Source organism: Eucyclogobius newberryi, unplaced genomic scaffold, assembly GCF_026437365.1.
Source record: "Eucyclogobius newberryi isolate DKJ021-1_F unplaced genomic scaffold, fEucNew1.0.hap1 SCAF_3, whole genome shotgun sequence".
NCBI classification, from domain to species: Eukaryota; Metazoa; Chordata; class Actinopteri; order Gobiiformes; family Gobiidae; genus Eucyclogobius; species Eucyclogobius newberryi.
In genome coordinates this window covers 40,767,461-40,795,263 of record NW_027315945.1, presented here as the reverse complement: position 1 = coordinate 40,795,263, position 27,803 = coordinate 40,767,461, and the positions used below count along the sequence as shown (strand labels likewise).

At 47.8% G+C, this 27,803-nt stretch overlaps 1 protein-coding gene across 1 annotated transcript in view; it reads left to right on the top strand.

Annotated features, from left to right (window-relative positions):
• The window catches only part of npr1b (natriuretic peptide receptor 1b), a 149,002-nt gene that overhangs the window by 91,623 nt on the left and 29,576 nt on the right, over nt 1-27,803 (top strand). Inside the window, exons 5-13 of the mRNA XM_072461371.1 lie at nt 7,438-7,532; nt 13,702-13,837; nt 14,869-14,953; nt 15,126-15,243; nt 20,639-20,713; nt 22,339-22,416; nt 26,222-26,326; nt 26,893-26,964; nt 27,409-27,571. Of these exons, the coding sequence (XP_072317472.1) occupies nt 7,438-7,532; nt 13,702-13,837; nt 14,869-14,953; nt 15,126-15,243; nt 20,639-20,713; nt 22,339-22,416; nt 26,222-26,326; nt 26,893-26,964; nt 27,409-27,571 (927 nt within the window). The remainder of the gene's footprint in view (nt 1-7,437; nt 7,533-13,701; nt 13,838-14,868; nt 14,954-15,125; nt 15,244-20,638; nt 20,714-22,338; nt 22,417-26,221; nt 26,327-26,892; nt 26,965-27,408; nt 27,572-27,803) is intronic.

The following is a 27,803-nucleotide window of genomic DNA, read 5'->3' as shown; positions in this document are numbered from 1 at the left end:
AAACCAGGTCTAAACCAGGACTAAACCAGTACTAAACCAGGACTAAACCAGGACTAAACCAGGACTAAACCAGGTCTAAACCAGGACTAAACCAGGACTAAACCAGGACTAAACCAGGTCTAAACCAGGACTAAAGACTAAACCAGTTCCAAACCAGTTCTAAACCAGGACTAAACCAGGACTAAACCAGGTCTAAACCAGGACTAAAGACTAAACCAGTTCCAAACCAGTTCTAAACCAGGACTAAACCAGGACTAAACTAGGACTAAACCAGGTCTAAACCAGGTCTATACCAGGACCAAACCAGGTCTAAACCAGGACTAAACCAGGTCCAAACCAGGTCTTAACCAGGACTAAACCAGTTCTAAACCAGGACTAAACCAGGACTAAACCAGGACAAAACCAGGACAAAACCAGGACTAAACCAGGACTAAACCAGCTCTAAACCAGCTCTAAACCAGGTCAAAACCAGGTCTAAACCAGGACTAAACCAGGACTAAACCAGGACTAAACCAGGACTAAACCAGGTCTAAACCAGGACTAAACCAGCTCTAAACCAGCTCTAAACCAGGACTAAACCAGCTCTAAACCAGGACTAAACCAGGACTAAACCAGGACTAAACCAGGACTAAACCAGGACTAAACCAGCTCAAAAACCAGCTCTAAACCAGGACTAAACCAGGACTAAACCCGGACTAAACCAGGTCTAAACCAGGACTAAACCAGGTCTAAACCAGCTACAAACCAGCTCTAAACCAGGACTAAACCAGGACTAAACCCGGACTAAACCAGGTCTAAACCAGGACTAAACCAGGACTAAACCAGGTCTAAACCAGGACTAAACCAGGACTAAACCAGGACTAAACCAGGTCCAAACCAGCTCTAAACCAGGACTAAACCAGGACTAAACCAGGACTAAACCAGGTCTAAACCAGCTCTAAACCAGGACTAAACCAGGACTAAACCAGGTCTAAACCAGGACTAAACCAGGTCTAAACTTGGACTAAACCAGGACTAAACCAGGACTAAACCAGCTCTAAACCAGCTCTAAACCAGGACTAAACCAGGACTAAACCAGGACTAAACCAGGACTAAACCAGCTCTAAACCAGGACTAAACCAGCTCTAAACCAGGACTAAACCAGGACTAAACCAGGTCTAAACCAGGACTAAAGGACTAAACCAGTTCCAAACCAGTTCTAAACCAGGACTAAACCAGGACTAAACCAGGACCAAACCAGGTCTAAACCAGGTCTATACCAGGACCAAACCAGGTCTAAACCAGGACTAAACCAGTTCTAAACCAGGTCAAAACCAGGTCTAAACCAGGACTAAACCAGGTCCAAACCAGGACTAAACCAGGTCCAAACCAGGTCTAAACCAGGACTAAACCAGGACTAAACCAGGACTAAACCAAGACTAAACTAGGTCTAAACCAGGTCCAAACCAGGTCTAAACCAGGTCTAAACCAGGACTAAACCAGGTCCAAACCAGGTCTAAACCAGCTCTAAACCAAGACTAAACTAGTTCTAAACCAGGTCCAAACCAGGTCTAAACCAGGTCTAAACCAGGACTAAACCAGGACTAAACTAGGTCTAAACCAGCTCTAAACCAGCTCTAAACCAGGTCTAAACCAGGACTAAACCAGCCCTAAACCAGCTGTACACCAGGACTAAACCTGATCCAAACCAGGTTTAAACCATGTCTAAACCAGGACTAAACCAGGTCTAAACCAGGTCTAAACCAGGACTAAACCTGATCCAAACCAGGTCTAAACCAGGACTAAACCAGGTCTAAACCAGGTCTAAACCAAGACTAAACCAGGTCAAACCAGGTCTAAACCAGGACTAATCCAGGTCTAAATCAGAACTAAACCAGGACCAAACCAGGTCTAAACCAGGTCTAAACCAGGTCTAAACCAGGACTAAACCAGTACTAAACCAGGACTAAACCAGGACTAAACCAGGACTAAACCAGGTCCAAACCAGTTCTAAACCAGGACTAAACCAGGTCTAAACCAGGACTAAACCAGCTCTAAACCAGCTCTAAACCAGGACTAAACCAGGACTAAACCAGGACTAAACCAGGACTAAACCAGGACTAAACCAGGACTAAACCAGGACTAAAGACTAAAGCAGTTCTAAACCAGGACTAAACCAGGACTAAACCAGTACTAAACCAGCTCTAAACCAGCTCTAAACCAGGACTAATCCAGGACTAAACCAGCTCTAAACCAGGACTAAACCAGGTCTAAACCAGGACTAAACCAGCTCTAAACCAGCTCTAAACTACGTCTAAACCAGGACTAAACCAGGACTAAACCAGGACTAAACCAGGACTAAACCAGGACTAAAGACTAAAGCAGTTCTAAACCAGGACTAAACCAGGACTAAACCAGGACTAAACCAGTACTAAACCAGCTGTAAACCAGCTCTAAACCAGGACTAATCCAGGACTAAACCAGCTCTAAACCAGCTCTAAACCAGCTCTAAACCAGGACTAAACCAGGACAAAACCAGAACTAAACCAGCTCAAAACCAGGACTAAACCAGGACTAAACCAGGACTAAACCAGGTCCAAACCAGGACTAAACCAGGTCCAAACCAGGTCTAAACCAGCTCTAAACCAGGACTAAACCAGGACTAAAATAGGTCTAAACCAGGACTAAACCAGTTCTAAACCAGGACTAAACCAGGACTAAACCAGGTCTAAACCAGGACTAAACCAGGACTAAACCAGGACTAAACCAGGACTAAACCAAGACTAAACTAGGTCTAAACCAGGACTAAACCAGGTCCAAACCAGGTCTAAACCAGGACTAAACCAGGACTAAACCAGGTCTAAACCAGGACTAAGGACTAAACCAGTTCTAAACCAGGACTAAACCAGGACTAAACCAGTACTAAACCAGCTCTTAACCAGGACTAAACCAGGACTAAACCAGGACTAAACCAGGTCCAAACCAGGTCTATACCAGGACTAAACCAGGTCTAAACCAGGACTAAACCAGGTCCAAACCAGGTCCAAACCAGGACTAAACCAGCACTAAACCAGGACTAAACCAGGTCTAAACCAGCTCTAAACCAAGACTAAACTAGGTCTAAACTAGGTCTAAACCAGGACTAAACCAGGACTAAACCAGCTCTAAACCAGCTCTAAACCAGGTCTAAACCAGGACTAAACCAGCCCTAAACCAGCTGTACACCAGGACTAAACCAGGAATAAACCAGGTCTAAACCAGGACTAAACCAGGTCTAAACCAGGTCTAAACCAGGACTAAACCTGATCCAAACCAGGTTTAAACCATGTCTAAACCAGGACTAAACCAGGTCTAAACCAGGTCTAAACCAAGACTAAACCAGGTCTAAACCAGGTCTAAACCAGGACTAAACCAGGTCAAACCAGGTCTAAACCAGGACTAATCCAGGTCTAAATCAGAACTAAACCAGGACCAAACCAGGTCTAAACCAGGTCTAAACCAGGTCTAAACCAGGACTAAACCAGTACTAAACCAGGACTAAACCAGGACTAAACCAGGACTAAACCAGGTCTAAACCAGGACTAAACCAGGACTAAACCAGGTCCAAACCAGTTCTAAACCAGGACTAAACCAGGTCTAAACCAGGACTAAACCAGCTCTAAACCAGCTCTAAACCAGGACTAAACCAGGACTAAACCAGGACTAAACCAGGACTAAACCAGGACTAAAAACTAAACCAGCTCTAAACCAGCTCTAAACCAGGACTAATCCAGGACTAAACCAGGACTAAACCAGTACTAAACCAGCTCTAAACCAGCTCTAAACCAGCTCTAAACCAGGACTAAACCAGGACTAAACCAGGACTAAACCAGTACTAAACCAGCTCTAAACCAGCTCTAAACCAGGACTAATCCAGGACTAAACCAGCTCTAAACCAGCTCTAAACCAGCTCAAAACCAGCTCTAAACCAGGACTAAACCAGGACTAAACCAGGACTAAACCAGGTCTAAACCAGGACTAAACCAGGTCCAAACCAGGTCTAAACCAGCTCTAAACCAGGACTAAACCAGGACTAAAATAGGTCTAAACCAGGACTAAACCAGGACTAAACCAGGACTAAACCAGGACTAGACCAAGACTAAACTAGGTCTAAACCAGGACTAAACCAGGTCCAAACCAGGTCTAAACCAGGACTAAACCAGGACTAAACCAGGTCTAAACCAGGACTAAGGACTAAACCAGTTCTAAACCAGGACTAAACCAGGACTAAACCAGTACTAAACCAGCTCTTAACCAGGACTAAACCAGGACTAAACCAGGTCCAAACCAGGTCTATACCAGGACCAAACCAGGTCAAAACCAGGTCTATACCAGGACTAAACCAGGTCTAAACCAGGACTAAACCAGGTCCAAACCAGGTCCAAACCAGGACTAAACCAGCACTAAACCAGGACTAAACCAGGTCTAAACCAGGTCTAAACCAGGTCTAAACCAGGACTAAACCAGCACTAAACCATGACCAAACCAGGTCTAAACCAGGAAAAAAACAGGTCTAAACCAGGACTAAACCAGTTCTAAACCAGGACAAAACTAGTGCTAAACCAGGACTAAACCAGGTCTAAACCAGGACTAAACCAGGACTAAACCAGGACTAAACCAGCTCTAAACCAGGACTAAACCAGGACTAAACCAATACTAAACTAGGTCTAAACCAGGTCCAAACCAGGTCTAAACCAGGTCTAAACTAGGTCTAAACTAGGTTTAAACCAGGACTAAACCAGGACTAAACCAGGACTAAACTAGGTCTAAACCAGCTCCAAACTAGCTCTAAACCAGGTCTAAACCAAGACTAAACTAGGTCTAAACTAGGTTTAAACCAGGACTAAACCAGGACTAAACCAGGACTAAACTAGGTCTAAACCAGCTCCAAACTAGCTCTAAACCAGGTCTAAACCAAGACTAAACTAGGTCTAAACTAGGTTTAAACCAGGTCTAAACCAGGTCTAAACCAGGACTAAACCAGGTCTAAACCAGGACTAAACCAGGACTAAACCAGGTCCAAACCAGGTCTAAACCAGGACTAAACCAGGTCTAAACCATGTCTAAACCAGGACTAAACCAGGTCCAAACCAGGACTAAACAAGGTCTAAACCAGGTCTAAACCAGGACTTAAACAGGTCTAAACCAGGTCTAAACCAGGACTAAACCAGGTTTAAACCAGGTCTAAACCAGGACTAAACCAGGTCTAAACCAGGTCTAAACCAGGTCTAAACCAGGACTAAACCAGGACTAAACCAGGTCTAAACCAGGTCTAAACCAGGACTAAACCAGGACTAAACTAGGTCTAAACCAGCTCTAAACCAGCTCTAAACCAGGTCTAAACCAGGACTAAACCAGGACTAAACCAGTTCTAAACCAGGTCTAAACCAGGACTAAACCAGCCCTAAACCAGCTGTAAACCAGGACTAAACCAGGTCTAAACCAGGACTAAACCAGGTCTAAACCAGGACTAAACCAGGACTAAACCAGGTCCAAACCAGGACTAAACCAGGTCTAAACCAGGACTAAACCAGGACTAAACCAGGTCTAAACCAGGACTAAACCAGGTCAAAACCAGGTCTAAACCAGGACTAAACCAGGTCTAAACCAGGACTAAACCATGTCTAAACCAGGTATGGTGTACTGTGACTTTTATCAGACTAAACGCTTTATTGTCTTTATTGAAATGTTTTCTCGTGACATTTGAGGCGCAGCTGTGAGTTTGATCTGATTTGATAAACTCATCACAGGGGGCGGGGTCAAATCACCTCTATCTGCGACCTGATTGGTGCAAATGTCATTTGGCTTATTGTGGTCATAAATACTTTGCTTTGTCCTTTATGGCACAGCAGCGTTTCCAGGAAGTGACACGCCTAACGACCGCAGCAGGGGTCAAAGGTCGTGGATAAATCAGTCATGTGATCACTTCTGCTTTCACGCCTCGCAATAACGGGTGAAATATGAGCTGCAGCGAGTCCCACGGGAAACGAGAGCGCGAACACTGGGACAGACAAACACTGGGACAGACACACAGCGGGACGGAAGGACACTGGGACGGACAAACACTGGGACGGACAAACACTGGGACAGACAAACACTGGGACAGACAAACACTGGGACGGACAAACACTGGGACAGACAAACACTGGGACAGACAAACACTGGGACGGACAAACACTGGGACAGACAAACAGCGGGACGGAAGGACACTGGGACGGACAAACACTAGGACAGACAAACACTGGGACAGACAAACACTGGGACAGACAAACACTGGGACGGACAAACACTGGGACAGACAAACAGCGGGACGGAAGGACACTGGGACGGACAAACACTAGGACAGACAAACACTGGGACAGACAAACACTGGGACAGACAAACAGCGGGACGGACAAACACTGGGACGGACAAACACTGGGACAGACAAACACTGGGACAGACGAACACTGGGACGGACAATCACTGGGACGGACAATCACTGGGACGGACAATCACTGGGACAGACGAACACTGGGACAGACGAACACTGGGACAGACAAACACTGGGACGGACAATCACTGGGACGGACGAACACTGGGACGGACGAACACTGGGACGGACGAACACTGGGACGGACAATCACTGGACAAACACTGGGACAGACAATCACTGGACAAACACTGGGACAGACAAACACTGGACAAACACTGGGACAGACAAACACTGGGACAGACAAACACTGGACAAACACTGGGACAGACGAACACTGGACAAACACTGGGACAGACAGTGGGACAGACAATCACTGGACAAACACTGGGACAGACAGTGGTCAATAACCGATAAACAGTGAGGAGCATCTGAACACATCTTAAATGAATTCTGTGTCTGAGGTGGCAGTGCAGCTCTGGAGAGTCTGAGGTGGCAGTGCAGCTCTGGAGAGTCTGAGGTGGCAGTGCAGCTCTGGAGAGTCTGAGGTGGCAGTGCAGCTCTGGAGAGTCTGAGGTGGCAGTGCAGCTCTGGAGAGTCTGAGGTGGCAGTGCAGCTCTGGAGAGTCTGAGGTGGCAGTGCAGCTCTGGAGAGTCTGAGGTGGCAGTGCAGCTCTGGAGAGTCTGAGGTGGCAGTGCAGCTCTGGAGAGTCTGAGGTGGCAGTGCAGCTCTGGAGAGTCTGAGGTGGCAGTGCAGCTCTGGAGAGTCTGAGGTGGCAGTGCAGCTCTGGAGAGTCTGAGGTGGCAGTGCAGCTCTTGAGAGTTCATCTCTGTCATCACTGGTTCTTTTCTGTTGTACAAATAAACTAGAGTCACATTATTTTGTCACAACAGTCTCTAAAAGAGTAAAGCTTCAAAGTTTGTGAATCATCATTTTGAAGATTTCTTTCTAAAACCGTGAATCTCCAGTTGAGTTATATTATCCTGCTTTTGTTTCTTTTGTTTCAGGAGTCACTGGAGCTCTGCATCTGGACGAGAACGGAGACAGAGAGATGGACTTTGCTCTGTGGGACCTGAGCGACACCAACTCCTCCGTCTACCAGGTAAGACACAACTGTACAACTGTAAGACACAACTGTAAAACAGTAAATCACAACTGTAAAACTGTAAGACACAACTGTAAGACACAACTGTAAAACTGTGAAACACAACTGTAAAACTGTAAGACACAACTGTAAAACTGTAAGACACAACTGTAAGACACAACTGTAAAACTGTGAAACACAACTGTAAAACTATAAGACACAACTGTAAAACTGTAAGACACAGCTGTAAACTGTAAGACACAACTGTAAAACTGTAAAACACAACTGTAAAACTATAAGACACAACTGTAAAACTGTAAAACACAACTGTAAAACTGTAAGACACAACTGTAAAACTGTAAGACACAACTGTAAGACACAACTGTAAAACTGTGAAACACAACTGTAAAACTGTAAGACACAACTGTAAAACTGTAAGACACAACTGTAAGACACAACTGTAAAACTGTGAAACACAACTGTAAAACTGTAAAACACAACTGTAAGACACAACTGTAAAACTGTGAAACACAACTGTAAAACTGTAAGACACAACTGTAAAACTGTAAGACACAGCTGTAAGACACAACTGTAAAGCTGTAAGACACAACTGTAAGACACAACTGTAAGACACAACTGTAAAACTGTGAAACACAACTGTAAAACTGTAAAACACAACTGTAAGACACAACTGTAAAACTGTGAAACACAACTGTAAAACTGTAAGACACAACTGTAAAACTGTAAGACACAACTGTAAAACTGTAAGACACAACTGTAAGACACAACTGTAAAACTGTGAAACACAACTGTAAAACTGTAAGACACAACTGTAAAACACAACTGTAAAACTGTGAAACACAACTGTAAAACTGTAAGACACAACTGTAAAACTGTAAAACACAACTGTAAAACTGTAAGACACAACTGTAAACTGTAAAACACAACTGTAAAACTGTAAGACACAGCTGTAAACTGTAAGACACAACTGTAAAACTGTAAAACACAACTGTAAAACTATAAGACACAACTGTAAAACTGTAAAACACAACTGTAAAACTGTAAGACACAACTGTAAAACTGTAAGACACAACTGTAAACTGTAAAACACAACTGTAAAACTGTAAGACACAACTGTAAGACACAACTGTAAAACTGTAAGACACAACTGTAAGACACAACTGTAAGACACAACTGTAAAACTGTAAGACACAACTGTAAGACACAACTGTAAAACTGTAAAACACAACTGTAAAACTGTAAGACACAACTGTAAGACACAACTGTAAAACACAACTGTAAAACTGTAAAACTGTAAGACACAACTGTAGAGCACCTCCTCATCAACGCGGGGAAGACCAAGGAGCTGGTGGTGGACTCACCAGTGAACAGGGACGGGACATTGAGAGAGTGACCTGGTGTTCATCTGAACCACAAACTGGACTCATAACACAGACTGTACAGGAAGAGCCAGAGTCAGCTCCACCTCCTGAGGAGACTCAGGTCTTTTGGAGTGACAGGGCCACTCCTGAAGACCTTCTACGACTCTGTGGTGGCATCAGCTCCTGTAGGTGTGGCCTGCTGGAGCAGCAGCATCACAGAGAGGGAGAGGAGGAAGCTGGACAAAGTCATCAAGAAGTCCAGCTCCGTCCTGGGCTGTGCTCTAGACTCGGTGCAGGAGGTGGGGGACAGGAGGGTCCTGGCTAAACTCACATCTATGCTGGACCATGAGTCTCACCCCCTGCAGGACACTCTGTCCCCTGCAGGACACTCTGTCCACTCTGGAGAGCGGCTTCAGTGATTGATCCACCCTCTGTGTGAAGGAGACGTTTCACAGTCTTTCCTTCTGCTGCTGTCACACTCTACAACAAACACTGTCATGTGCAATACTGTCATACCCATGTGCAATACTGTCACACCCATGTGCAATACTGTCATAATCATATACAATACTGTCACACCCATGTGCAATACTGTCACACCCATGTGCAATACTGTCACACCCATGTGCAATACTGTCATAATCATATACAATACTGTCACACCCATGTGCAATACTGTCACACCCATGTGCAATACTGTCACACCCATGTGCAATACCAACATACCCATGTGCAATACTGTCATACCCATGTGCAATACTGACATACCCATGTGCAATGCTGTCATACCCATGTGCAATACTGTCATACCCATGTGCAATACTGTCATACCCATGTGCAATACTGACATACCCATGTGCAATACTATCATACCCATGTACAATACTGACATACCCATGTGCAATGCTGTCACACCCATGTGCAATACTGACATACCCATGTACATATAACTGATGAAAATGAGTTTATTTTACCATTATTGTTAGTATCATTTTGTCTTACGCTGTTTTTGTTTTATTAGGCCCGAGCCCCAGCAGGGGGAGGGCCTATTGCTCCCGCAACGCTGCCGAAGGCAGCGTTGCAACTGTCTGACCAAACATGTTGACCAAACATGTTTGGTACCCCGTCGCCCCTGGCAAGTACAGTGAACTAGCCCATGCCGAAGGCATGGATCATGCATACTTACTCCTGCTATGACAGAAATAGTCAACAATTAGTGAATGGGCGTAGCCCATTCACTAATTGTTGACAACAGCAGCGCGAAGCGCTGCATTCCTCCAAAAACCCTCCTGGCATCGTCCCGTATGCGAGAATCCATGCCGCAGGCATGGGCCATGCTTGTATCTGCTCAAATCAATGGAAGTCTATGGGGAGTGGGCGGGGCATCCCGACGGAATAGGGAGTGACGAGCGCGTAAGCGCTCGTAATGATAATTCCACCCCATGGCGGCATCGGGAAGGCTTAGAGCTTTCAAACGATGTATCATTTGTTGTTATAGTAAAAACGGCTATATTGTTTTTGCTAAAAATATTATTAGGCCCGAGCCCCAGCAGGGCGGAGGGCCTATTGCTCCCGCAACGCTGCCGAAGGCAGCGTTGCAACTGTCTTACCAAACATGCGGGCGCAGCCCGCATGTTTGGTGCCCCGTCGCCCCTGGCAAGTACAGTGAACTAGCCCATGCCGAAGGCATGGATCATGCATACTTACTCCTGCTATGACAGAAATAGTCAACAATTAGTGAATGGGCGTAGCCCATTCACTAATTGTTGACAACAGCAGCGCGAAGCGCTGCATTCCTTCAAAAACCCTCCTGGCATCGTCCTGTACGCGAGAATCCATGCCGCAGGCATGGGCCATGCTTGTATCTGCTCAAATCAATGGAAGTCTATGGGGAGTGGGCGGGGCATCCCGACGGAATAGGGAGTGACGAGCGCGTAAGCGCTCGTAATGATGATTCCACCCCATGGCGGCATCGGGAAGGCTTAGAGCTTTCAAACGATGTATAATTTGTTGTTATAGTGGAAACGGCTATATTGTTTTTGCTAAAAATATTATTATTATTATTATTAGGCCCGAGCCCCAGCAGGGGGAGGGCCTATTGCTCCCGCAACGCTGCCGAAGGCAGCGTTGCAACTGTCTGACCAAACATGCGGGCGCAGCCCGCATGTTTGGTACCCCGTCGCCCCTGGCAAGTACAGTGAACTAGCCCATGCCGAAGGCATGGATCATGCATACTTACTCCTGCTATGACAGAAATAGTCAACAATTAGTGAATGGGCGTAGCCCATTCACTAATTGTTGACAACAGCAGCGCGAAGCGCTGCATTCCTCCAAAAACCCTCCTGGCATCGTCCCGTATGCGAGAATCCATGCCGCAGGCATGGGCCATGCTTGTATCTGCTCAAATCAATGGAAGTCTATGGGGAGTGGGCGGGGCATCCCGACGGAATAGGGAGTGACGAGCGCGTAAGCGCTCGTAATGATAATTCCACCCCATGGCGGCATCGGGAAGGCTTAGAGCTTTCAAACGATGTATCATTTGTTGTTATAGTAAAAACGGCTATATTGTTTTTGCTAAAAATATTATTATTATTATTATTATTATTATTATTTTTCTTGTTCTTCTTCAGCGCTTTGATCTCTAATTTGACCCCCTGAACATGCTCAAAAACTCACCAAACTTTGCCCAAAATTCAGAATCGGTGAAAAATTTTATTTTTTCTGGGCCATTTTTTTTTTCGTTAAAAAATGGCGCGACAGCGCCACCGACAAAAGTCAAAATACATTGCGCCTATGGGAGACGCCCCGAGGTCAACTTTGGCGTAAAGCTACGAAATTCGGGACACGCATTCCTCTCGTGAGGATAAACAAAAAAAAAACATTGTGGCCACGCCCCCAAACTTACCCTATGGCCGCCATCTTCCTTTGAAAATGAAAACAAGCTGAGTTAGCCATTTTGTTTACGTCAAACTTTGACGAACTCCTCCTAGGGCGTTTTGCCCACCGACTTCAAAATCGGCGTACGTCCTCTGGACAAGTGGGGCATCTAAAGTTATTCAATTTTTTGAGATACCTTTTACGGTCTGTGTGCGGCGCAGCCGCAAAGTTGGACAACTTATTTTGGAATATTGCAGGTCTAAAAATTGCTCCCATTTGATCAAAACCAGTCCGATTAGGACCAAATTTGAATCAGTTGTTAAACTTTCTAGTTTGGACCAGTTTAGGCTGACAAAATTGAAATGGCAGTGATAGCGCCCCCTACAGAGTGACCTTTAAATTAACATTGAAGGTCAAAAATTAGTTTTACCAAAATTGTCTAAACTTTACCCAAAATTCTATTTTGCCGTCCCGATCACAAAAGCCAATCACAAAAATGCCTAAATTTTTACGCCGTAGTCGTAGCGATGACAGAAACCTCCCATGTTATCCCTATGGGAAAACCACAAAATCTCTCAAATTACCACATTTTTATGTTTTACACTTTAACGAAGTCCTCCTAGTGCGTTTTGCCCACCAACCTCAAAATCGGTGTACGTCCTCTAGACAAGTGGTGTATCTAAAGTTATCCAAATTTTAAGGATAACTTTTACGGTCTTTGTGCGACGGAGCCGCAAACGTTTCCCAGAATTCTGACTATTTGGCCTTCAGAGTGGCCTATAAACAATAGAGTTTTTCCAAATGACATGATATTTTGAACAAAATTCTAATTTGCCATCCTGATCATAAAAGTATGAGAGCCAAAGTCATATTTTGTACGGCGTAACCGTAGCGTTGACAGAAACATCCCATGTTATCCTTATGGGAAAATCGTAGAATCGCTCAAATCACCACATTTTTACGCTTCACACTTTAATGAACTCCTCCTAGGGCGATTGTCCGATCAAGTTCATATTTGGAGAATATCATCTACACAAGCGGGGCATCAAAACTTACCCATATTTTGATTCTAAGTGCTACGGTCTCTGTGTGGCGGACCCGCAAATATATGTCAGAAATGGGAAAACAGCGAAATCTCTAAAATCACCACATTTTTACGCTTCACACTTTAACGAACTCCTCCTAGGGCGATTGCCCGATCAAGCTCATATTTGGGGAAAATCATCTACACAAACGGGGCATCAAAAGTTATCCATATTTTGATTTTAAGTGGTACGGTCTCTGTGCCGTGGAGCTGCAAATATACTGTCACAAATGGGAAAAACGCCAAATCCTTGAAATGTTCACATTTACGCTTCACACTTTAACAAACTCCTCCGTGGGCAATAGCTCGATCAAGCTTTACTTTGGGAAATATCATCTACACAAGCGCGGCATCAAAAGGTATCCATATTTTTATTCCAAGTGCTACGGTCTCTGTGCGGCGGCGCAGCAAATTTGACTGACACTTGTGTTCATTTGCACTGGATTGGCCATGTCCAATGTGTCGCCGTCTGTCAAGTTCTTTTTTTATTCAAGACACAATAAGGGCGCCATCTTTATCAAGTCAAAAGCGCAGAGTCGGAAGGCCGGCGGCCCGCGAGGGCCGTTGGATGCCGCTTGCGGCTTTAATTTTATTCTTGTTTTTTCTTTATTAAGAAAAGAGAGGTTTTGTCTATAGGAGTTTTTGTTTATAAGAGTTTTGTTTATAAGAGTTCTTCTATTAAGAGTGTTTTTTAAACTTCCAATATAAGTTTTCTGTTCTTTTCCTTTGGATCTACTGCGTTGCAACAATGAAATTTCCACATGTGTGGACAATAAAGGAATATCTTATCTTAAAACTGTAAAACACAACTGCACCAGGTAAAACATGTCCTGTTTATGTCCAGATTGTGATGGTCTTCACTGGGTTTGACGAGACTCTGGCCTTGGTCCCTGGGACACAGCTGCACTGGCTCTCAGGGGCCCCTCCTCGAGATGTACCGCTTTGTGGCTTCAAGAATGACAACCCACTCTGCCTAGCCAGTGAGGACCAGGACTAGACCTGAACTGGACCGGGACTGGACCGGAACCGGACCAGGTCTAAACCAAGTCTAAACCAGGACTAAACCAGGACTAAACCGGGACTAAACCAGGTCTAAATCGGGTCTAAACCAGGACTAAACCAGGTCTAAACCAGGTCTAAACCAGGTCTAAACCAGGTCTAAACCAGGACTAAACCAGGACTAAACCAGGTCTAAACCAGAACTAAACCAGGACTAAACCAGGACTAAATCAGGTCTAAACCAGGACTAAACCAGGACTAAACCGGGACTAAACCGGGTCTAAATCGGGTCTAAACCAGGACTAAACCAGGTCTAAACCAGGTCTAAACCAGAACTAAACCAGGACTAAACCAGGACTAAACCAGGTCTAAATCAGGTCTAAACCAGGACTAAACCAGGACTAAACCAGGTCTAAACCAGAACTAAACCAGGACTAAACCAGGTCTAAATCAGGTCTAAACCAGGACTAAACCAGGTCTAAACCAGAACTAAACCAGGACTAAACCGGGACTAAACCGGGTCTAAATCGGGTCTAAACCAGGACTAAACCAGGTCTAAACCAGGTCTAAACCAGGACTAAACCAGGACTAAACCAGGTCTAAACCAGGTCTAAACCAGGACTAAACCAGGACTAAACCAGGTCTAAACCAGGTCTAAACCAGAACTAAACCAGGTCTAAACCAGCTCTAAAACAGGTCTAAATCAGGTCTAAACCAGGACTAAACCAGGTCTAAATCAGGTCTAAACCAGGACTAAACCAGGACTAAACCAGGTTTAAACCAGGTCTAAACCAGAACTAAACCAGGACTAAACCGGGTCTAAACCAGGACTAAACCAGGACTAAACCAGGACTAAACCAGGACTAAACCAGGTCTAAACCAGAACTAAACCAGGTCTAAACCAGGCCTAAACCAGGCCTAAACCAGGACTAAACCAGAACTAAACCAGAACTAAACCAGGTCTAAACCAGGACTCTGGCTTGTAACTTCTTGTCTGCTCTTCTGTCCTCAGAGACCATCACGATCCATCAGCTCGTCTCCATCATCCTGTTCTTCATCTTCATCATGATCCTCACTGTCACCGTCTTCATCTACAGGTAACACACCTGGACATGTGTGACACGCACCCCGCGGGTGTGACACGCCCCCTGCGGGTGTGGCACGCTCCCTGCAGGTGTGACACGCCCCCTGCGGGTGTGGCACGCTCCCTGCAGGTGTGACACGCCCCCTGCATGTGTGACACGCCCCCTGTGTGTGTTTGTGTTACAGGAGGATGAGGCTGGAGAAGGAGCTGGTGGCTCAGCTCTGGAGGATCCACTGGGAGGACATCCACATGAGCAACATGGACAAAGTGCTGAGGAGCGGCAGCCGCATCACGCTCTCTCTGGTGATGCCGGCTTACTCCTGTTTTACTCCTGTTTTACTTCTTTTTTACTCCTGTTTTACTCTTGTTTTACTCCTGTTTTACTACTTATTTTTTACTCCTGTTTTACTCCTGTTTTACTCCTGTTTTACTTCTTTTTTACTCCTGTTTTACTCCTGTTTTACTCCTGTTTTACTCCTGTTTATTCATGTTTTACTCCTGTTTTACATCTTTTTTACTCCTGTTTTACTCCTGTTTTACTCATGTTTTACTCCTGTTTTACTCCTGTTTAACTCCTGTTTTACTCCTGTTTTACTCCTGTTTACTCCTGTTTTACTACTTATTTTTTACTCCTGTTTTACTCCTGTTTTACTCCTGTTTTACTTATTTTTTACTCCTGTTTTACTCCTGTTTTACTCCTGTTTTACTTCTTTTTTACTCCTGTTTTACTCCTGTTTTACTCCTGTGTTACTCCTGCAGCACAGACAGCGAGATGTAGTGACAGGTGCAGGATATTCTGCTCAGGTCTACATTCATCCTTAGATCCCCAAAAGTAATGAGTCGACTATTAAAAATCTTGTTTAGGGAATTACTCAGCTAAAATAACAGGAGGTCTGGAGGCCTAAAGGTGACGTCTGGAGGCCTAAAGGCGACGTCTGGAGGCCTAAAGGCGACGTCTGGAGGCCTAAAGGCGACGTCTGGAGGCCTAAAGGTGACGTCTGGTGACGTCTGGAGGCCTAAAGGCGACGTCTGGAGGCCTAAAGGCGACATCTGGAGGCCTAAAGGTGACGTCTGGTGACGTCTGGAGGCCTAAAGGCGACGTCTGGAGGCCTAAAGGCGACGTCTGGAGGCCTAAAGGCGACATCTGGTGACGTCTGGAGGCCTAAAGGCGACGTCTGGAGGCCTAAAGGCGATGTCTGGAGGCCTAAAGGTGACGTTTGGTGAGGTCTGGAGGCCTAAGGGTGAGGTTTGGAGGCCTAAAGGCAACGTCTGGAGGCCTAAAGGCGATGTCTGGGGGCCTAAAGGCGACGTCTGGTGACGTCTGGAGGCCTAAAATCGACGTCTGGAGGCCTAAAGGCGACGTCTGGAGGCCTAAAGGCAACGTCTGGAGGCCTAAAGGCGACGTCTGGAGGCCTAAAGGCTTAAGGCGACGTCTGGAGGCCTAAAGGCTTAAGGCGACGTCTGGAGGCCTAAAGGCGACGTCTGGAGGCCTAAAGGCGACGTCTGGAGGCCTGAAGGCGACGTTTGGAAGCCTAAAGGCGAAGTCTGGAGGCCTAAAGGTGACGTCTGCAGGCGACGTCTGGAGGCCTATAGGCGACGTCTGGAGGCCTAAAGGCGACGTCTGGAGGCCTAAAGGCGACGTCTGGAGGCCTAAAGGCGACGTCTGGAGGCCCAAAGGTGACGTCTGCAGGCGAAGTCTGGAGGCCTAAAGGTGACGTCTGCAGGCGACGTCTGGAGGCCTTTAGGCGACGTCTGGAGGCCTAAAGGCGACGTCTGGAGGCCTAAAGGCGACGTCTGGAGGCCTAAAGGCGACGTCTGGAGGCCCAAAGGCAAAGTCTAGAGGCCTAAAGGTGACGTCTGCAGGCGACGTCTGGAGGCCTAAAGGCGACGTCTGGTGACGTCTGGAGGCCTAAAGGCGACGTCTGGAGGCCTAAAGGCGACGTCTGGAGGCCTAAAGGTGACGTCTGCAGGCGACGTCTGGAGGCCTAAAGGCGACGTCTGGAGGCCTAAAGGCGACGTCTGGTGACGTCTGGAGGCCTAAAGGCGACGTCTGGTGGCCTAAAGGCGACGTCTGGTGACGTCTGGAGGCCTAAAGGCGACGTCTGATGACGTCTGGAGGCCAAAAGGCGACGTCTGGAGGCCTAAAGGTGACGTCTAGAGGCCTAAAGGCGACGTCTGGTGACGTCTGGAGGCCTAAGGGCGACGTCTGGAGGCCTAAAGGCGACGTCTGGTGACGTCTGGAGGCCTAAAGGCGACGTCTGGAGGCCTAAAGGCGACGTCTGGAGGCCTAAAGGCGACGTCTGGAGGCCTAAAGGTGACGTCTGGAGGCCTTAAGGCGATGTCTGGCGACGTCTGGAGGCCTAAAGGCGACGTCTGGAGGCCCAAAGGCGAAGTCTAGAGGCCTAAAGGTGACGTCTGCAGGTGACGTCTGGGGGCCTAAAGGCGACGTCTGGAGGCCTAAAGGCGACGTCTGGAGGCCTAAAGGCGATGTCTGGAGGCCTAAAGACAACGTCTGGTGACGTCTGGAGGCCTAAAGGCGACGTCTGGAGGCCTAAAGGCGACGTCTGGAGGCCTAAAGGCTTAAGGCGACGTCTGGAGGCCTAAAGGCGACATCTGGAGGCCTAAAGGCGACGTCTGGAGGCCTGAAGGCGACGTCTGGAAGCCTAAAGGCGAAGTCTGGAGGCCTAAAGGTGACGTCTGCAGGCGACGTCTGGAGGCCTAAAGGCGATGTCTGGAGGCCTAAAGGCAACGTCTGGAGGCCTAAAGGCGACGTCTGGTGAAGTCTGGAGGCCTAAAGGCGACTTCTGGAGGCCTAAAGGCGACGTCTGGTGACGTCTGGAGGCCTAAAGGCGACGTCTGGAGGCCTAAAGGTGACGTCTATAGGCGTAAAGGCGACGTCTGGTGACGTCTGGAGGCCTAAAGGCGACGTCTGGAGGCCTAAAGGCGACGTCTGGAGGCCTAAAGGCGACGTCTGGAGGCCTAAAGGCGACGTCTGGAGGCCTAAAGGCGACGTCTGGAGGCCTAAAGGCGACGTCTGGAGGCCTTAAGGCAACGTCTGGAGGCGTAAAGGTGACGTCTGGAGGCCTAAAGGCGACGTCTGGAGGCCTAAAGGTGACGTCTAGAGGCCTAAAGGCGACGTCTGGTGACGTCTGGAGGCCTAAAGGCGACGTCTGGAGGCCTAAAGGTGACGTCTGGAGGCCTAAAGGCGACGTCTGGAGGCCTAAAGGCGACATCTGGTGACGTCTGGAGGCCTAAAGGCGACGTCTGGAGGCCTAAAGGCGACGTCTGGAGGCCTAATGGTGACGTTTGGAGGCCTAAGGGCGACGTCTGGAGGCCTAAAGGCGATGTCTGGAGGCCTAAAGGTGACGTCTGGTGAGGTCTGGAGGCCTAAGGGTGAGGTTTGGAGGCCTAAAGGCGACGTCTGGAGGCCTAAAGGCGATGTCTGGGGGCCTAAAGGCGACGTCTGGTGACGTCTGGAGGCCTAAAGGCGACGTCTGGAGGCCTAAAGGCGACGTCTGGAGGCCTAAAGGCGACGTCTGGAGGCCTAAAGGCGACGTCTGGAGGCCCAAAGGCAAAGTCTAGAGGCCTAAAGGTGACGTCTGCAGGCGACGTCTGGAGGCCTAAAGGCGACGTCTGGAGGCCTAAAGGCGACGTCTGGAGGCCTAAAGGCGACGTCTTGAGGCCTAAAGGCGACGTCTGGAGGCCTAAAGGCGACGTCTGGTGACGTCTGGAGGCCTAAAGGCGACGTCTGGAGGCCTAAAGGCGACGTCTGGAGGCCTAAAGGCGACGTCTGGAGGCCTAAAGGCGACGTCTGGAGGCCTTAAGGCAACGTCTGGAGGCGTAAAGGTGACGTCTGGAGGCCTAAAGGCGACGTCTGGAGGCCTAAAGGTGACGTCTAGAGGCCTAAAGGCGACGTCTGGTGACGTCTGGAGGCCTAAAGGCGACGTCTGGAGGCCTAAAGGTGACGTCTGGAGGCCTAAAGGCGACGTCTGGAGGCCTAAAGGCGACATCTGGTGACGTCTGGAGGCCTAAAGGCGACGTCTGGAGGCCTAAAGGCGACGTCTGGAGGCCTAATGGTGACGTTTGGAGGCCTAAGGGCGACGTCTGGAGGCCTAAAGGCGATGTCTGGAGGCCTAAAGGTGACGTCTGGTGAGGTCTGGAGGCCTAAGGGTGAGGTTTGGAGGCCTAAAGGCGACGTCTGGAGGCCTAAAGGCGATGTCTGGGGGCCTAAAGGCGACGTCTGGTGACGTCTGGAGGCCTAAAGGCGACGTCTGGAGGCCTAAAGGCGACGTCTGGAGGCCTAAAGGCGACGTCTGGAGGCCTAAAGGCGACGTCTGGAGGCCCAAAGGCAAAGTCTAGAGGCCTAAAGGTGACGTCTGCAGGCGACGTCTGGAGGCCTAAAGGCGACGTCTGGAGGCCTAAAGGCGACGTCTGGAGGCCTAAAGGCGACGTCTTGAGGCCTAAAGGCGACGTCTGGAGGCCTAAAGGCGACGTCTGGAGGCCTAAAGGCGACGTCTGGAGGCCTAAAGGCGACGTCTGGAGGCCTAAAGGCGACGTCTGGAGGCCTTAAGGCAACGTCTGGAGGCGTAAAGGTGACGTCTGGAGGCCTAAAGGCGACGTCTGGAGGCCTAAAGGTGACGTCTAGAGGCCTAAAGGCGACGTCTGGTGACGTCTGGAGGCCTAAAGGCGACGTCTGGAGGCCTAAAGGTGACGTCTGGAGGCCTAAAGGCGACGTCTGGAGGCCTAAAGGCGACATCTGGTGACGTCTGGAGGCCTAAAGGCGACGTCTGGAGGCCTAAAGGCGACGTCTGGAGGCCTAATGGTGACGTTTGGAGGCCTAAGGGCGACGTCTGGAGGCCTAAAGGCGATGTCTGGAGGCCTAAAGGTGACGTCTGGTGAGGTCTGGAGGCCTAAGGGTGAGGTTTGGAGGCCTAAAGGCGACGTCTGGAGGCCTAAAGGCGATGTCTGGGGGCCTAAAGGCGACGTCTGGTGACGTCTGGAGGCCTAAAGGCGACGTCTGGAGGCCTAAAGGCGACGTCTGGAGGCCTAAAGGCGACGTCTGGAGGCCTAAAGGCGACGTCTGGAGGCCCAAAGGCAAAGTCTAGAGGCCTAAAGGTGACGTCTGCAGGCGACGTCTGGAGGCCTAAAGGCGACGTCTGGAGGCCTAAAGGCGACGTCTGGAGGCCTAAAGGCGACGTCTTGAGGCCTAAAGGCGACGTCTGGAGGCCTAAAGGCGACGTCTGGTGACGTCTGGAGGCCTAAAGGCGACGTCTGGAGGCCTAAAGGCGACGTCTGGAGGCCTAAAGGCTTAAGGCGACGTCTGGAGGCCTAAAGGCTTAAGGCGACGTCTGGAGGCCTAAAGGCGACGTCTGGAGGCCTAAAGGCGACGTCTGGAGGCCTGAAGGCGACGTTTGGAAGCCTAAAGGCGAAGTCTGGAGGCCTAAAGGTGACGTCTGCAGGCGACGTCTGGAGGCCTAAAGGCGACGTCTGGAGGCCTAAAGGCGACGTCTGAGGCCTTTAGGCGACGTCTGGAGGCCTAAAGGCGACGTCTGGAGGCCTTAAGGCGACGTCTGGAGGCCTTAAGGCGACGTCTGAGCGTGTTAAGCATAAACATTACCTTCTTTAACTTCTTATGAGGGAATTTCCTTTGAAAAAACCTAAAAACATCAAATGTTTTTCGTCTTTCCGTTTGTTTCAGAGAGGATCAAACTACGGCTCTCTGATGACGGGAGATGGAAACCTGCAGGTGTTCGCCAAAACCGGATACTACAAGGTAAATGTCCAGGCTCAGGGGGAGGAGCTTCACAGCGCAGCCAGATGATTGGACGAGAGAGAGAACAAGCAAACTCAGGTCAAAACCAGAAACACAAAAGAATCATTTGTCTCCAAACTCTGACTCGATCTCGTGCTAAAGCGACGTGTTTTCCACTGATGCTAACGACTATGTGCAGCCTTAGCAACAGAGAGCTAGCAAAGCACGTTAGCAACAAAGAGCTAGCAAAGCACGTTAGCAACACAGAGCTAGCAAAGCACGTTAGCAACACAGAATTAGCAAGGCACGTTAGCAACACAGAGCTAGCAAAGCGCGTTAGCAACACAAAGCTAGCAAAGCACGTTAGCAACACAGAGCTAGCAAAGCACGTTAGCAACACAAAGCTAGCGTAGCGCGTTAGCAACAGCTTTTTCCTGTTTATGGCACTCGATTTGTCAAGAGCCACTATTTTAAATTTCCAGGTCATAAAGCGTCTGATGTTAGCATTAGCATTAGCATGACATACGCCCCTCACACACACTAAGTTTAGCCACGCCCCTCAAACACGCTAGCTTTAGCCACGCCCCTCACACACACTAAGTTTAGCCACGCCCCTCACACACGCTAGCTTTAGACCACGCCCCTCACACACGCTAGCTTTAGCCACGCCCCTCCCACGCCCCTCACACACACAAGCTTTAGCCACGCCCCTCACACACACAAGCTTTAGCCACGCCCCTCACACACACTCGCTTTAGCCACGCCCCTCACACACACTAGCTTTAGCCACGCCCCTCACACACACTAGCTTAAGCCACGCCCCTCACACACACTAGCTTTAGCCACGCCCCTCACACACAATAAGTTTAGCCACGCCCCTCACAAACGCTAGCTTTAGACCACGCCCCTCACACACGCTAGCTTTAGCCACGCCCCTCACACACACAAGCTTCAGCCACGCCCCTCACGCTCACTAGCTTTAGCCACGCCGCTCACACACACTAAATTTAGCCACGCCCCTCACACACACTCGCTTTAAGATAAACCTTTAATGTCCCACGGGGACATGTGGTTGTTGCAGTAGAAACAGGAGGAAAGGACATATTATAGGAAGTTTCAAAAACAAAAAAACTCTTATGAACAAAACTCCTCTCCTCTCTTAATAGGGAATGGAGGGGGGAAAATAATATAAAATAGATAATAAAAAATACAAAAAGATAAAAAATCAGATAATAACAATAAAATAATGATAATAGAATAAAATAAAAATAAAATAAAGTAAAAATAACTAGCACAAGACTAGGTAATACTATTAGCAGGTAAATAAACCGTATAAAAACAAACACACACTAGCTTTAGCCACACCCCTCACACACACTAGCTTTAGCCACGCCTCTCACACACACTAGCTTTAGCCACGCCCCTCACACACACTCGCTTTAGCCACGCCTCTCACACACACTCGCTTTAGCCACGCCCCTCACACACACTCGCTTTAGCCACACCCCTCACACACACTCGCTTTAGCCACGCCCCTCACACACACATGCTTTAGCCACGCCCCTCACACACACATGCTTTAGCCACACCCTTCACACACACTGGGGGACGTCCGTTGTCTCTAAATGTCTCGTTCTCTTTTTCAGGGGAACATTGTGGCGATCAAGTACGTAAACAGGAAGCGAGTGGAACTGAACAGGAAGGTTCTGTTTGAGCTCAAACACGTGAGTGGCTCCCCCTTGTGGACAGTGGGTTAGTGCTCTTCAATTCTACTTCAACAGTGAATTAAGTGAGACTGGAGCTGGTAAACTCCACACAGCTCCACCCAGAGGACAGGAGCAGTACTGCAGCTCCACCCAGAGGACAGGAGCAGTACTACAGCTCCACCCAGAGGACAGGAGCAGTACTACAGCTCCACCCAGAGGACAGGAGCAGTACTGCAGCTCCACCCAGAGGACAGGAGCAGTACTACAGCTCCACCCAGAGGACAGGAGCAGTACTACAGCTCCACCCAGAGGACAGGAGCAGTACTACAGCTCCACCCAGAGGACAGGAGCAGTACTGCAGCTCCACCCAGAGGACAGGAGCAGTACTACAGCTCCACCCAGAGGACAGGAGCAGTACTACAGCTCCACCCAGAGGACAGGAGCAGTACTGCAGCTCCACCCAGAGGACAGGAGCAGTACTGCAGCTCCACCCAGAGGACAGGAGCAGTACTACAGCTCCACCCAGAGGACAGGAGCAGTACTACAGCTCCACCCAGAGGACAGGAGCAGTACTGCAGCTCCACCCAGAGGACAGGAGCAGTACTACAGCTCCACCCAGAGGACAGGAGCAGTACTACAGCTCCACCCAGAGGACAGGAGCAGTACTACAGCTCCACCCAGAGGACAGGAGCAGTACTGCAGCTCCACCTAGAGGACAGGAGCAGTACTACAGCTCCACCCAGAGGACAGGAGCAGTACTACAGCTCCACCCAGAGGACAGGAGCAGTACTGCAGCTCCACCCAGAGGACAGGAGGAGTACTGCAGCTCCACCCAGAGGACAGGAGCAGTACTGCAGCTCCACCCAGAGGACAGGAGCAGTACTGCAGCTTCACAGGAAAACAAAAGCTCTTTTGCTGAAATGAATCGTTTTGTTCCAGTTGCTCCAAAGACCATGATCCTTTGCTTCAAAGACCATGATCCTTTGCTTCAAAGACCATGATCCTTTGCTCCAAAGACCATGATCCTTTGCTCCATGAAGACAGCCGTTATTTAACCCTTTTATATCTTCCGTTTTTGGAATATGTGATTATTCCCCCAAAGTCAAAGTATCATTTGTACAATTCTGCTAAACTCTCCACAATATTTCAATAATTACTGCATCAGATTATTATTGTTTTCATATCACACTGTGACATCATAACTTGTCATTTTTGTGTTGTGTTGTTTGTGTTGTCATGTTTGTGTTTTGTTGTTTGTGTTGTCATGTTTGTGTTGTGTTGTGTGTGTTGTCATGTTTGTGTTGTGTTGTGTTGTAATGTGTGTGTTGTCATGTTTGTGTTGTGTTGTCATGTGTGTGTTATCATGTGTGTGTTGTGTTGTCATGTGTGTGTTATCATGTGTGTCTTGTCATGTGTGTGTTGTGTGTGTGTTGTGTATGTTGTCATGTGTGTGTTGTGTGTGTTGTCATGTGTGTGTTGTCATTTGTGTGTTGTGTTGTGTTGTCATGTGTGTGTTGTCATGTGTGTGTTGTCATGTGTGTGTTGTGTTGTCATGTGTGTGTTGTGTATGTTGTCATGTGTGTGTTGTGTGTGCTGTCATGTGTGTGTTGTGTGTGTTGTCATATTTGTGTTGTGTTGTGTGTGTTGTCATGTTTGTGTTGTGTTGTTTGTGTTGTGTTGTCATGTGTGTGTTGTCATGTGTGTGTTGTGTGTGTTGTCATGTGTGTGTTGTGTGTTTTGTCATTTGTGTGTTGTCATGTGTGTGTTGTGTGTTTTGTCATGTGTGTGTTGTGTGTGTTGTCATGTGTGTGTTGTGTGTTTTGTCATGTGTGTGTTGTCATGTGTGTGTTGTGTGTTTTGTCATGTGTGTGTTGTCATGTGTGTGTTGTCATGTGTGTGTTGTGTGTGTTGTCATGTGTATGTTGTGTGTGTTGTGTGTGTTGTCGTGTGTGTGTGTTGTCATGTGTGTGTTGTGTGTTTTGTCATTTGTGTGTTGTCATGTGTGTGTTGTGTGTTTTGTCATGTGTGTGTTGTGTGTGTTGTCATGTGTGTGTTGTGTGTTTTGTCATGTGTGTGTTGTCATGTGTGTGTTGTGTGTTTTGTCATGTGTGTGTTGTCATGTGTGTGTTGTCATGTGTGTGTTGTGTGTGTTGTCATGTGTATGTTGTGTGTGTTGTGTGTGTGTTGTCATGTGTATGTTGTGTGTGTTGTCATGTGTGTGTTGTGTGTGTTGTGTGTGTTGTCATGTGTGTGTTGTGTGTGTTGTCATGTGTGTGTTGTCATGTGTGTGTTGTGTGTGTTGTCATGTGTGTGTTGTCATGTGTGTGTTGTGTGTGTTGTCATGTTTGTGTTGTGTGTGTTGTCATTTGTGTGTTGTGTGTGTTGTCATGTGTGTGTTGTGTGTGTTGTCATGTGTGTTGTGTGTGTTGTCATGTGTGTGTTGTGTGTGTTGTCATATGTGTGTTGTGTGTGTGTTGTGTGTGTTGTCATGTGTGTGTTGTGTGTGTTGTCATGTGTGTGCTGTGTGTGTTGTGTGTGTTGTGTGTGTTGTGTGTGTTGTCATATGTGTGTTGTGTGTGTTGTCATGTGTTTGTTGTGTGTGTTGTGTGTGTTGTCATGTGTGTGTTGTCATGTGTGTGTTGTGTGTGTTGTCATGTGTGTGTTGTCATGTGTGTGTTGTCATGTGTGTGTTGTGTGTGTTGTCATGTGTGTGTTTTGTGTGTTGGCATGTGTGTGTTGTGTATGTTGTCATGTGTGTGTGTGTTGTGTGTGTTGTCATGTGTGTTGTGTTTGTTGTGTGTGTGTTGTCATGTGTTTGTTGTGTGTGTTGTCATGTGTGTGTTGTGTGTGTTGTGTGTGTTGTCATTTGTGTGTTGTCATGTGTGTGTTGTGTGTGTTGTCATGTGTATGTTGTGTGTGTTGTGTTTGTGTTATCATGTGTGTGTTGTGTGTGTTGTGTGTGTGTTTTCATGTGTGTCTTGTGTGTGTTGTCATGTGTGTGTTGTCATGTGTGTGTTGTCATGTGTGTGTTGTGTGTATTGTGTGTGTGTTGTGTGTGTTGTCATGTGTGTGTTGTGTGTGTGTGTTGTGTGTGTTGTCATCTGTGTGTTGTGTGTGTTGTCATGTGTGTGTTGTCATGTGTGTGTTGTGTGTGTTGTCATGTGTGTGTTTTGTGTGTTGGCATGTGTGTGTTGTGTATGTTGTCATGTGTGTGTGTGTTGTCATGTGTGTTGTGTTTGTTGTGTGTGTGTTGTCATGTGTTTGTTGTGTGTGTTGTGTGTGTTGTCATTTGTGTGTTGTCATGTGTGTGTTGTGTGTGTTGTGTGTGTGTTTTCATGTGTGTCTTGTGTGTGTTGTCATGTGTGTGTTGTCATGTGTGTGTTGTCATGTGTGTGTTGTGTGTATTGTGTGTGTGTTGTGTGTGTTGTCATGTGTGTGTTGTGTGTGTGTGTTGTGTGTGTTGTCATCTGTGTGTTGTGTGTGTTGTCATGTGTGTGTTGTGTGTGTTGTCATGTGTGTGTTGTGTGTGTTGTCATGTGTGTGTTGTCATGTGTGTGTTGTGTGTGTTGTCATCTGTGTGTTGTGTGTGTTGTCATGTGTGTGTTGTGTGTGTTGTCATGTGTGTGTTGTGTGTGTTGTCATGTGTGTGTTGTCATGTGTGTGTTGTGTGTGTGTTGTGTGTGTTGTGTGTGTGTTGTGTGTGTATGTTGTGTGTGTTGTGTGTGTTGTCATGTGTGTGTTGTGTGTGTTGTCATGTGTGTGTTGTGTGTGTGTTGTCATGTGTGTTGTCATGTGTGTGTTGTGTGTGTTGTGTGTGTTGTAGATGAGAGACGTTCAGAATGAACACTTGACTCGCTTCATCGGCGCTTGTATCGATCCTTCAAACATCTGCATCATCACAGAATACTGCCCCCGAGGGAGTCTGCAGGTACTGCAACTACTACTACTACTACTAATACTATTACTACTAATACTATTACTACTACTACTATCACTACTAATACTATCACTAATAATACTATTACTACTAATACTATTACTACTACTACTATCACTACTAATACTATCACTAATAATACTATTACTACTAATACTATTACTACTACTACTATCACTACTAATACTATCACTAATAATACTATTACTACTAATACTATTACTACTACAACTATCACTACTAATACTATCACTAATAATACTATTACTGCTAATGCTAATACTATTACTACTACTAACACTGCTTCTACTTTGATTAAAAATACTGCTCTTCTGCTCGTGAAACTACAATGAGTCATTTTAATCCAGATCAGGACATTTTATTATGGTTCATTTGTTAAAAGTGTACATATATATATGATATATAATATATAATATATAAGAAGAGAACGATCAGACGCTGACATCTGTCACTCTGCCCCAGGGCAGCTGTGGCTCTGATGGAACAGAACGTGTGATGGAATGAAACTCTCAGAATGTTCTGGTGTTTTTGTGCAGGACATTCTGGAGAACGACAGCATCACTCTGGACTGGATGTTCAAGTATTCACTCCTCAACGACATCGTCAAGGTAACGACACACTTCAGGCCCGGTTCAGGCCCGGTTCAGGCCCGGTTCAGACCCGGTTCGGGCCCGGTTCAGACCCGGTTCAGTCCCTATTCAGACCCGATTCAGACCCGGTTCAGTCCCGATTCAGACCCGGTTCAGTCCCTATTCAGACCCGGTTCACACCCGGTTCAGACCCGGTTCAGTCCCTATTCAGACCCGATTCAGACCCGGTTCAGGCCCGGTTCAGGCCCGGTTCAGACCCGGTTCAGACCCGATTCAGACCCGGTTCAGGCCCGGTTCAGACCCGGTTCAGTCCCTATTCAGACCCGATTCAGACCCGGTTCAGGCCCGGTTCAGACCCGGTTCAGTCCCGATTCAGACCCGATTCAGACCCGGTTCAGACCCGGTTCAGGCCCGGTTCAGACCCGGTTCAGACCCGGTTCAGACCCGGTCTCTTCTGTGCAGGGCATGCTGTTCCTCCACAACAGTGTGATCGTGTCTCATGGGAAGCTGAAGTCTTCAAACTGTGTCGTGGACAATCGCTTCGTCCTGAAGATCACAGACTACGGCCTGTCCAGCTTCAGAGCGGACGGCGAGAGCAGCGCCGACGCCCACGCCTACTACGCCCGTGAGTCCTGGTCCTGAGCGGGTTTAGGGCGGGTTTAGGGCAGGATTAGGGCGGGTTTAGAGCGGGTTTAGGGCGGGTTTAGGGCGGGATTAGGGCGGGTTTAGGGCGGGTTTAGAGCGGGTTTAGGGCGGGTTTAGAGCGGGTTTAGAGTGGCTTTAGACTGGGTTTAGAGCGGGTTTAAAGCGGGTTTAGAACGGGTCCAGACCGGGTTTAGAGTGGGTTTAGTGCGGGT